This window comes from Dendrobates tinctorius, unplaced genomic scaffold (genome assembly GCF_039654945.1).
Source record: "Dendrobates tinctorius isolate UK_male_01 unplaced genomic scaffold, ASM3965494v1 ptg000250l, whole genome shotgun sequence".
Taxonomy (NCBI): domain Eukaryota; kingdom Metazoa; phylum Chordata; class Amphibia; order Anura; family Dendrobatidae; genus Dendrobates; species Dendrobates tinctorius.
Genome location: NW_027361917.1, coordinates 51,896,413 through 51,909,219, shown reverse-complemented (window position 1 = coordinate 51,909,219; position 12,807 = coordinate 51,896,413). Strand labels below are relative to the sequence as shown.

Below are 12,807 nucleotides of genomic sequence, written 5' to 3'. Positions count from 1 at the left end.
CAGTGGTGGTTTATGTAGCCTGGGTTAAGCACTATATGTTTTGTGGAATCGCTATTTCTAACTGTCCCTCACAGTCTTCAACAGCAGCCTGTCCCTAACTGAATTCACAGCAGAGTGACCAGAAATGGCGGCTGCAGCGCTTTTTATAGTGCATCATGACATCATTTCAGCAGCCAATCACAGCCATGCCAGTAGTTAACATGCCTACATGCCTAACAGGATATGCCCACACTTCTGAGGATCCCCATTGGCTGAATCAAATCGAGCGGGCTCCTAGCATTATGGGAACTTCCGATTCCGGTATTCGATATGAAAAAAGTATCAGAACTAAGTATCGGAATTCCGATACAGCTAATATCGGCCGATACCCGATACTTGCGTTATCGGAATGCTCAACACTAATCGCTAGCAATATCGCTATAACGTCACAAAAAACAGTGACACTATAGCGATATTGCTAGCGATATCGCTTAGTGTGACAGGCCCTTTATTGTAATAGACAAGTCTTTAAATATTTCAATTCATCATTAAAGCACATACATTAGAGTAAAGCCAGACAACTGCTATTTCCATCTAATGTGTATGGGGGACATCAGATGTTTGGCAATTAAAGGATTGGGCATTTTGAATATAAATTATTTTTTTGTACTTTTGGGAGATTAGCCACTGCTATAGGAATTTGGTGGTAGATTATGACAAAGGTGTCTGGTAGTGTTTAATGCCAGAAGTGTACAGTATGGTGGTGGATTATAACAGAGGTGACATGCCCCCGGAAGAAGCAAGGCGAAATGCACTTTGGGCGCTGGTCTCCTGCTTGGCTACAGCCAACCCCTACTATAAAAGGTAATTTTCATAACTACAGTACTATTCACTGTACTGCTCAACCAATGACTTATTATAGTGTGGATACATTATGAGAGGTTACTGACTACTAGAGATAAATAGCGGTCATCTAATGTTAGGCTGGCATCCCTCTTCTCATGCTTTTCTTTGCTCTCTACCATATGTGCATTGTATATAAAACTGTTACACTTTTAGTCTGCATCCCCTGATCCCCTGCACGCCATACACTTGCTGCAGCATGTGCTGCATATCCTGAGCATTTGTTTCTGCCTGTAACCCTGTGTACACTGCAATCTGTCAGACTGATGAAGGTCTTTGTAGGACCAAAATGTTTCATTGTTTTTGGATTGCCTGCACAAAATAAAATTGTCTGCTCACCACATTTACCTGAGTGCCAAGTTTTCTACAAGATTCTCATTATGTGAGGCACCTTTTACATTGATGTAAATATTATGATATTTTTTCTAGTGAAGACTCATACTGTTTTGGACTTTTGGGTTCACTTCTTGTGCCTTGAGTTTTACTTTCTCTTTGGTTGTGTTGTTGTCTATTTTAAGGAATGTATGGCTGTAATTGCTAGTAAATACTAACTACAAAATAAGTGTCCTGCAATTCTTCTATAAGGCTAATTTCACACTAACCTATGGAGGAGCTGCAGAGGGATGCGGACTTCCTCCGTAAAGCTCTACCCATTGCCGCACCTCCTCCGGTCAGCTCCGCTTACGTCCGCATGCGGCCTGCGTACCTATCTTTAACATTGGGTACGCAGGTCGTGCGGATGTATGCGGATGCCTCCACATACTCAATGTTAAAGATAGGTACGCAGGCCGCATGTGGATGTAGGCGGAGCTGACCGGAGGAGGTGTGGCAGTGGGCGGAGATTCACAGAAAAAGTATGCATCCCTCCTCAGCTCCTCCATCCGCAAATGTGAAACCGGCCTAACTGTTATCTTCTTCTTTTAACTAGGAATTTAGTCAAAAACTTCAGTCACAGCAAGATCAGATTACCAGTTTTACAGAGAAAGTGAACAAGCTGACAAATGGACAGGAGTCCCCAGAACATGCTGACATTGGGCAGCTAAGTAACCGCTGGCTCGATTTCTGCTTTCAAATAAACAATCTGCTCCAGCAGCGGGAGGAAGATCTACAGCGAACAAGGGACTACCATGACCGCCTTAGCGTACTCGATGTCTTTCTTGAAAAACTTACCACTGAGTGGGACAACTTAGCCAGGTGATTCACAATCTACAGGTTATATTACTACACCAAGAATATTGAACTTAAATCTACGTAATTATTTTTATTTATTCTTACATTCTGCACAGCCTGGACCAATGGTGATAACTGAACGTGACAACTTCATGCCAGAGTACAGAATATGTTCAGAATAGTTGTTGTCTTCTGTTCCTCCATTAAAAGGGTTGTCCACTTCATCTTTACTTTAACCCCTTAATGACTGCCGATACGCCTTTTAACGGCGGCAGTTAAGGGTATTTATGCCTCAGCGCCGCTTTTAACGGCGCTGAGAGATGAGTGTATAGCGCCCCCAGCATCGGAATTTCTCTGGGGTATTGGCTACCGGGTGCCCAACAAGATCTGCCGGCCAGCACCCAGCAACAATAGGAAATTTTTCCTATTAGTTCATTTTGATCAATGTGATAGACCCTATCACAGTGATCAAAATAAAAAAAATAGTAAATCAAAACCCCTTTTATCACCCTCTTAGGTAAAAATAATAAAATAAAAAAAGTATTTATTTCAATTTTTCCATTAGAGTTAGGGTTGGGCTAAAGTTAGGGTTGAGCTAATGTTAGGGTTGGGCTAAGGTTAGGCTTAGGCTAGGGTTAGGGTTGAGGTTAGGGTTGGGCTAAAGTTAGGGTTGTGCTAAAGATAAGATTGTGGTTGTGATTGGCATTACGGTTAGGGTTGGGATTAGGGTTAGGGGTGTGTTAGCGTTAGGTTTGTGGTTAAAGTTATGGTTAGGGTTGGGATTAGGGGTAGGGGTGTGTTGTGGTTAGGGTTATGGTTAAGGTTGGGATTAGAGTTAGGGGTGTGTTGGGATTAGGGTTGGAGTTAGAATTGGGGTGGGTTGCACTGTTTAGGTGCATCAGGGGAGACATGGTGCCACCATTGATTCCAGCCAATTTTGCGTTCAAAAAGTCAAACGGTGCTTCCTCCCTTCTGAACCCTGCCATGCGCCCAAACAGTTGCTTTCCCCCACATACAGGATATTGGTGTACTTTGGAGAAAATTTGTGGTCCATTTTCTCCTGATACCCTTGTGAAATAAAAAAAAAATTGATTCCAAAGTACATTTTTCTGTGAAAAAAGTAAAATGTACATTTTTTCCTTCCACATTGCTTTAGTTCTCGTGAAGCACCTGAAGGGTTAATAAACTTCTTGAATGTGGTTTTGCACACCTTGAGGGGTGCAGTTTTTAGAATGCTGTCACTTGGGTATTTTCTGTTGTATTGACCCCCAAACTCACATCAAATTTTTTTTTTTAAATTTTGTTGGAAAAATGAGAAATCACATGTCAACTTTTAACCCTTATAACGTCCTAACTAAAAAAAAAAATGTTTCCAAAATTGTGCTGACATGTGGGAAATGTTATTTATTGACTATTTTGTGTGACACCACTCTCTGATTTAAGTGTACAAAAATTAAAAGTTTGAAAATTGCAAAAGTTTCAAATTGTGTGCCAAATTTCCATTTCTTTCATAAATAAACACAAGTTATATTAAAGTGACAGTGGTCAGAATTGTAAAAAGTGGCTTGGTCATTAAGTACCAAATTGACTCTGTCACTAAGGGGTTAACAAATATGTTGGGCCACATGATTTTGTGGCAGTAATACAGGTTATCTTTCTGTGTTGTTAGTGCAGCCTTCTTCAGAGTCTACACAGCTCTCTCGTCTCAAAATGGAAGTTATTGGAAGACCATGTGACTAGACCTGACTCTGGCCTCCTCCAATAAAATGAGAAAAAAAATAGCTTTCCCATGAGCAATGTTTTACAGTTGGAGCAGGCTGATGGACAGGTCTGATCTCCATTTTGAGGACAGGAGAGCTGTGCAGTCTGTGAAGAAGGATGAGACCCTTTAAAGGGAACCTGTCACCCCCTTTTTGAGATATCATATAATGATATCATGCAATTGTGTGTCACATAAGGATTCTCTTAGTACTTTTGCTTCCCCCTGACCCCGCACCTTTCATGCATAAATACCTTTTTTTATATCGGTTCAGATGTATGTAAACTACCACGGTCTGGTCCAATGGGCGGGGCTTATTCAACTGCTCCCCCCTCCCTGTCTTGCTCTACACAGGAAGAAATGCATAGAGCAAGACAGGGAGGGGAGAGCAGGTGAATAAGCCCCGCCCAGCGGACCGGACAGCGGCAGTTTACATACATCTGAACCGATATAAACAAGGTATTTATGCATGAAAGGTGCGGGGTCAGGGGGAAGCAAAAGTACTAAGAGAATCCTTATGTGACACACAATTGAATGATATCATTATATGATATCTCAAAAAAGGGTGACAGATTCCCTTTAATACTGATATACTGGAGAAAGTGGAAAAGCCCATTAGGCAGGAAGGTGGAACATCATTATGGTTGTCTATGTTCTTTAATATAGTGTTTTTCTAGATATAAGGTTAAGTTTTCACAATGAGTTTTTGGTGAGTTTTTGACGCTCTGTTTATTCGCTGCTCAAAACAATGCAGCATCTTACAGTTCCAGCAAAATGGATGTGATTTGTGGAAATCTAATGCCCACTTTGCATTTTCTAAATCTGCAACATGTCAATTTCTCTTGTGGGTACGCTGAGTTTTATGTGCTGATTTTCCCCACAAAAATGCAATAGATGTGGAAAATTTGCAGATAAAAAAACATATTTATTTTTAATATGCATTTGCTGTGGAATTTAATCCACGCATGACTGTGTTAATAAAGTTTTTTCAGTGTCAAATACCTCTAGGTATCAAAAGCAAAGCAGTTTAATGTAAAAAATTACATACCAAAGAGACAAAAGAGTCAAAAATACGATAAAAACACATGTAAAAAAATGAAAGTAACCTAATTTAGCTAATAGGTGCAGTAATGCCGCAGAAATTTTGCAGCATCAAAAACTCACTAAATACTCATTGTGGGAACATAGTCTAATGGGGGTCCGTAGACTGTACTTTTAGAGACACCTGTTTTAATGCCCTTCATAATAGCACATTTTTAAAGAGATTTGAAGGCCAACACAGTTTTATCATGAATTACGGACGTATTGGAGTCTTCTAGGCTCTTGGCCACATTTATTTTATGTTGTATGTTTTCTATGAATTGATGATCTGTAACTAATCCTTATTTTACATGTTGACAGATCCGATACTGAGAGCACAGCAGCACACCTTGACGCTTTGAAAACATTAGGATCCATTCTTCAAGAGAGAAGATATGCTCTAGAGGACCTCAAGGAACAAAAGCAAAAGATAATTGACCATTTAAATGTAGATGACAAGGAATTGGTCAAGGAACAAACCAATCATTTTGAGCAGCGTTGGACACAGTTAGAAGACCTCGTAAAATCAAAAATTGTGACCTGTGCTACAACGTTGGAAGAATTAAGTTTTCTTAATTCCAGGTTACAGGAGTTAACTGAGTGGGCTGAAGACCAGCAGCCTGGCATGTCAGAAGCTTTGAAACAAAGCCCACCCCCTGAACTTGCTCAGAACTTACTTATGGATCATCTGACTATATGTAGTGAAGTGGAAACCAAGCAATTGGCGCTGAAAAACCTCATTAAAGATGCAGATAAAATTATGGCTAATCTAGGACTGAATGAGAGGCAACAGTTTCAGAAAGCACTAGAAGATTCACAGAAACATGTTGACTGTCTCAGTGATTTGGTGAACCAAAGGAAGAGACACTTAAACAAAGCTTTGTCCGAAAGAGCACAGTTTTTGATGGCAGCTTATCAAGCCTTAAATCAAATTCAGCACCATGAAAAGAAGGTGATGTATCAGGAGTACATTTGCTTGCTTCCAGATGATGTAAGTAAGCAAATCAGAACATGTAAAAATGTCCAAGCTAGCTTAAAGACTTGCCAGAGTGAAATTAACAGCCTCTGGAACCAGGGAAGAGAGTTAATGAAAGAAGCTACGGAACAAGAAAAAAGTGAGGTTTTAGGTAAATTACAAGAACTGCAAAGTGATTTTGACAGCACTTTGCAAAAATGTGGTCAAAGACTCATCGAACTGGAAAAAAGTTTTGTTTTAAGAAACTTTTTTAAAGAAGATTTAGATAAAGCTTGTCATTGGATAAAACAAGCAGATGTTTTAACATTTCCAGAAGTTAATCTTATGAATGATGATTCTGAGTTATATTCTCAGCTGTCCAAATATCAGAAAATTCTTGAACAGGCCCCTGAATATGAAAATCTTCTGCTTTCCCTGCAAAGAAATGGCCAGGAGATATTGCCTTCATTAAATGAGGTTGAGCGATCTTACCTTGATGAGAAACTCAATTCCTTGCAACAGCAATGTAATTATGTTGTGACTTTGGCGAAAGAAAAGCTCATTAAAGTTCAGGAAGCAATCTTTGTCCGCAAGGAGTATGGTTCCTTGATTGATTTGACAAGCAAGGCTCTAAAAGAACTCGAAGACCACTTTTCACTCATGAACAGAGTTCCTTCCAGCCTTTCAGCTGAGGAGGCATTGGCCCTTCAACAGGACTATGCTTCTCTTCTGAATGAAGTTGTGACACTTGGCACAGCAGTTAATGAATTAAATCAGAAAAAGGAGATGTTCCGTAGCACAGGGCAACCATGGCTTCCTGAAGAAATGTTACAACTTGTTTGCCAGTATCATAAGTTAAAAAGAAGTATAGAGCAGAAAATTAGCCAACTTGCAGACACAAAAGATGCCTATCGGAGAAATGAAGACCTCTGTTCAAAGCTAAAGATAAAATTTGAGGCCCTGGATAAGGAATTGGAACAAGTAAATAAGGAAACACTTCCAGCTGAGGACAAGCTTAAAAGCTACCGGACGTTGGCAGCCAACCTTCACAATGCAGGCTCCCTCCTCAGACAAGTTACACAACATTTAGAAGAACTTTCTCCAATGCTTGATTCTTCAGTTTATGAAGCTGCAGAGACTCAAATTCAACAGTGGCATGAAAAGCTGAGGTCATGCCATGCTGTGATGAAGGAAAGGATGGGAGAATGTGAAAATAGGTTGATCCAGAGCGTAGACTTTCATATTGAAATATGCCGTACTTTGGAGTGGCTTAGGCAGAAGAAGGTAGAGCTGGGTGAACGCCTAGCTTTGGATGGGAAACTTGAAAGTGTCCAGGAGGAAACCAGAAAGTTGCAAATTCAACAAGAGGAAATTTCATCTAGTCTAAGGATTATGAATGCCCTGAGCAACAGAGAAAAACAAAAGTATGTTAAAGCAAAGGAGCTGGTCCCAGCTGATCTGGACATCAGTATGTCTGAATTATCGGAACTTGACAGAGAAATCAATGAAGTGATCAGTGGAAGACAGGTCTGTATATCATCTGCAGTCTTGTAATGTATGCAGTAACCTTGGAGATCTTGCAAATATCACTATACTATTCTAATACAACACTGTCAAGGAGATTCAAAGTTCTCTCCATGTCTGTAGATAGTTTTTCTTTGGGAATTGAAAGAGTTGTCTGGGATTATGAAAAGGACCTAACTTTCATCCAGAAAGAGCACCACTCTTGTCCATGACCTGGGTCTTGTCTTGTTGCTAAGCCCCATTCACTTCAAATAAGGATGAACTGCAATACAGAACATACAGACAATTGGACACTGCTTCCTTAAAAAACATGTTTCCTGTTCACTGATGAAGTTTCTCTTTGTGGAGAGTGCGAAATCAGTGTAAGGAGACTTTTAGGAAGAGGCTATATACATATCTAATTCCTTGGCGTAATACTGTGTGAGTTCTTCTATGTAACCAAGTGACACATAATGCTATACTGCTACTCCAGCCTTCATTTTATTAAACCTGATCATGCATTCATTTATCAGTGTTTAACTTTCTGACATATGTTTATTAGAGCCCAGTGCACAATTAATGTTTTTTAAGACATGTACCCAAAATAGTCTTTTTTTAGGGCAATGATCACCCTAAGGGCTCATTCAGACACCCATATTTTTTCATGTAAGAAAAAAGCAGTCCAAGTTTTATTAGTAAGTTCGTGTTTCTTCAGAGTTTGCTCCTAGTTCCATCAGTTTTTCTAGAATAAGAAACAAAAAATTAAAAATTTATCTGCCTTCTCCTGTCTAGCAGTCCATGAAAAACGGACAGCACTCAGATGGCAACCAAATGCTGTCTGATTTTTATCTGACACAGAGAACAATATTTGACATGTTATTTCAAGTCAATCCGCAATAAAAATGGACAAATAAATAGCCCCACAGACTTTATCTTATAGGAGCAAACCAAGTATACAAACTTCTTATTGCAAAAATATATCTGTATGTACTGTATAATCTAAACATTGTTGCCCACATCTTCTGTTTCTTTTAGACTACTCTCGATAAAATGTACGTCACGAGTCAAAGATACCATCAAGCATTCCAGTCTGCTTCTAACTGGCTACAAGAAGCTCATCAAATGCTGCAACAGACTGCAAATGGCGTGGACATCGAGACAGCTGAAGACACTCTTCAGAACTATACTGAATTTTTTAGTTCTGAAAATAAGTTAAATGGACTTATTGATGAACTTCGCGTTTTAGTTTCTGAACTTGAAGGATGTGTTAACAAGCCTGGGATGGATCAGCTCCACCAAGCTTTGGCCTCCACGAAGAAAAGAGGGAAAGAGACCAAGGAGCAAGCTCAAACTCAACTAGAACTGCTGAGGAGGTGTGACTTTATTATGATTTTTCCATTATAGGGAATGGCTATGCTGTTGATAATTTCCATACTAAATCTGACATTGACTGCTGGGAATTCTGCAGTGGCAAATCCACACCAAATTTTGAGGATTTGTTTTAGATTTGGTACTGTGGATTCTAAAAAAAAAGAAAAAAATAGTAGTCAATTTCCACACAATTTTTTAACGGTGTTATCAAGACTGAAACGAAAAGTCTGCAATTGATAGAAGCAAAGTTTAGTCTGCATGTGATCGCAACATGCAAATTGCACGTATCCCGCATGTGATAGCATATATGCCGCGTGTGACTGCCTGCCTGCACAGGGAATACAAGGGGTTTGTGATAGTGTGCACGTTGCACACTATGGAATCTACATTCTGCAATCACAAAGCGTAATATGTGGATTATCCTAGTATGTAGTGCAATCTATTTTAATAGCAAGTTAGATTTTGGTTCTCTAATTCTGCATGGAAACATATATATATAAATATATATATATATATATATATATATATATATTTATAAGCCATTATATATATATATATATGCCAAAAAAAACAAAAAAAACAGTCAGCACCTCCTAGTGTGAACATGTGCAAGCTGCAAAAGCTGCACAATATAGACAAAAATGTTTGTCCACAATTGTAGGCTGGTGGCCCGGAAGTGGCTTGCAGTGTAGAGCAGGGACCCATCAGAGGGTAATTTACAGTAACTTACAGTAATTTTCATCTATTACTGTAAGTTTAAAAAATTGTTTTTGAAAAAAATATTTTTGAGGATTATTATCCAAATTGAATGGTTTTAATGTTTTTCTGTGTTTTCACATAGCTTAGGTTCATGCACATATGCTGCTGTATTATTTTTGTGTGTGTATATATATATATATATATATATATATTTACTGTATATATATTATGACGGTGAGTTTCAATGCTCCTTTCATTTGGTGTGTGGCGGCCATTGTTGCTGTGGTTTTGTGTTGGTGGGGCGGCGCGGTCTGTAGTCATGGGGACTTTGCCTTGCAGCATGGGTGCTGTGGGGCACCAGGCTGCCACTCCGCCAGTGCATTGTCATGGTGGCTGTGGTCGGCGTAAGACTCCGCTTCGTTAGGGTGATAGGAACCCACTAAGAGGTACGCCGTGAAGTGGCAATGGGCTTTATACAGTCTGATCAGAATGTTAAACTAAGAACCACATGTTCAGGTACATATATTTTTGCCTAGCGGCATTAGATCAATGTATGATTTTTGGAAGTGCGGTCCATGCTCTTTTTTTGATATATAGTGTAATGGTTTGTACAAAAAAACCTTTGTGTGATAATCACTGTCTGAATTTCATCACTTCCAGATGTACGGTTCAGTGGCATTTATATCAAGAGGATAGAAACCAAGTTGTAAACTCCTTAAATGAAGCGGAAAAAAGATTATTCAAGTTTTCCCTCACTAAAGATATGTCATATCATACAGCTGAAGAGAAACTTGTGGCTCATAAGGTAAGAAATTCAATCACTAAGAATACATATCAAGTACTGATTGCTTTTTTCAGGATACATCTTCATTTTTTCATTTAACTGCAGACAAAAGAACCTTGCTTAGCATTTAAATAACAATTGTGTTCCTCTATATTCTAAATATCCACATACAAATGTAAGTGGTCCAATCTTGGCAAACATGGCGGACCATCCAATGTAGGTGGTGGCCTCCTGACTGTCCCCCAAAAAGTGATGTTAAAGGAGATAATTATTAGGCAGTTTGACCAATGGTTTCTAGTGGTTGACCTAACCAGTCAATATTAGAATGACATGTGAGACCATCTAATGTGTGTGGGGGCTTCTGTTCCCTCAAAGAATATGTTGTGGCAGATAAGGAAGGGGCATTTGGAATTCCAACGTCCAATCCTTCTGTCTTCATAGGAGATGAGACTTACTTCCTATTGAAAGCACATGAATGTTCGGCAGACCCCAGCTTTCAAGGGTATAGGAAAGTCGGGAGAGATAGTAAACATCAATGTTCATCCCACATAAAAAAATAAATGAATTATTCATAGCCCTTTTGCAGAATGTTCCATGGACTTCTAAATCTAAACTAGCACTTCAAAAGTCCCAATATATGAGGCAATTTCATTGTTAACGTCATATCAACTGTGAAATTTTGTGACGGTAGTGTGATTGTGTGATGATTAGCTTATTGTCAGGGAAGGGGTCTTTTAATACAAAAGGAATTGTTAAAGTGCAACTGATGTTTCGAGAGAACGTGCAGCAGATTGTCTATGTCTTCCTTGTGCTCCTTCTCACCCCTGTATTCTCCATAGATTATTATAAGCAGCAACTTCCATCTCCTTTCTCACTAATGCAAAAATCTATCTTCACTGAATACAGATATTACCCCAGAATAGAGAATATTGAGATAGATTAAAAGATCAGGAGAAGGAGGATCCAGATTTCCCTGATAAAATACTGTATATTACAACGGTTACGCATTAAAAGTACTGTAGATAACCCCTTTTAAAGCACCAGTCCAGCATTTTAGTTTATTTTTAGCGCTGGGGCGGTGATCCTAATGTAAGGTCTCTGTCCCTAGTCTTATACTCACTCTCTGACGTCTCCACCATTTTGTGGCACCACTCCGGTCCCGCGGCACTGTCTTATGACCACAACTTCTGACTGGTCAGAAGTCACATCACAAGCTCTCAATACAAGTTTTTTAGATCCAGGACGAAGCTCTCAGAGACTTGCGATGAAGAGTGGCCGCGGGCTCTCTCCAGCAAACACTGGACCGATGAAGCAGGTCACAAACTGCAGTAGAGCGTCAAGAGCGGTGGCTGTAGAAGGGGAAATGGTGGCTGGTGGGTATGACTAAGTGCAGGGACCTTAGATTTAAAGCACCACACCAGCGGTAAAATAAAAAACCGCTGAAGTAGTGCTATAAAGGACAAAATACAGTTTTCCATAAACTAAAACCTAAAACCAAAATGTATATCAGTTATACAGTGTGGCAATGTTTCAGTGTCCACAAGCAAGCCTACATACAAATCTTAAATATAAACCCAGTTGCGATGTTGTAATGGGAGCTTAGTTGTAGAATTTTTTTTTTAAATTTGTTTATTAAACCATAAGCAGTTTTACAATACATACATTCAGTGCAAAATGTTAAACCTAGTACAAAATAGATATGTACAATTAGCATGAAGACATGAGGCATAATATGTGCATCAACTGTATGTAAATAAAGCAGACATAATATCAATTGAATCACAATGGTGTTATGTTATTGTACCAGTAATAAAACCTGCCTGGCTTCTAAACTCTACCGACATCTACTAAAACATTAACTATTCTGCAGCCTACTTCTATATAGCAAGCAGTTTATTGTGCGACATCTCTGCTCTGCAAGGTAAAGTGAGAGGAGTTCCATCTCTCCCAAATCTTTTTAAATTTACCTGGGCACCCTCTATTCTGATACAGTGTCCTTTCATATGTGATAATCGAATTTACGAGAGTGATCCAGGACCCAAGAGAAGGAGGTGAATTCCCCATCCATCGTAGTGCCAGTATCTTTCGTGCCATGAACAGTGTCTCCTGTAAAAAAATCCCAACATAATGACCCCACGTCTCCTCATCCCACACTCCAATCAGACATATCAGCGGTTCGAGGGGAACAGGCGTTTGTACCAAGGATGTTAATAACGACATCACCCCTCTCCAGAATTGCACAACAACAGGACAGCACCAGATCATATGAATAAAGTCTGCATCCATTGAATGACATCTCAAACATTCCGATGACAGATATCGGCCCATCTTAAAGAGTCGAATTGGGGTCAAATATGATTGATTAATAATGTACAATTGTATCATCCTGTTGTTGGCAGACGGAGACACCCAGATTGGCGACTCCAGAATTTCTTCCCATTCCTCATCCCGTGTATCAGGAATGAGCCTCTCCCATTTCTTCTTAACGGAGTCTATGGCACATTCTGTCCCCACTGACAACATATATGTATATAGAGAGGAGATGAGACTTTGAGGGCCCTGTGACTTGAGGATCCCTATCAAGGGCAGAGACGAAATGGCATC

The 12,807-nt window shown here is 39.5% G+C and overlaps 1 protein-coding gene across 1 annotated transcript in view; it reads left to right on the top strand.

Annotated features, from left to right (window-relative positions):
* The window catches only part of SYNE1 (spectrin repeat containing nuclear envelope protein 1), a 591,877-nt gene that overhangs the window by 331,834 nt on the left and 247,236 nt on the right, over positions 1-12,807 (top strand). The window contains exons 74-77 of the mRNA XM_073557690.1: positions 1,811-2,076; positions 5,213-7,373; positions 8,385-8,722; positions 10,080-10,224. Coding sequence (XP_073413791.1) covers positions 1,811-2,076; positions 5,213-7,373; positions 8,385-8,722; positions 10,080-10,224 — 2,910 coding nt within the window. The remainder of the gene's footprint in view (positions 1-1,810; positions 2,077-5,212; positions 7,374-8,384; positions 8,723-10,079; positions 10,225-12,807) is intronic.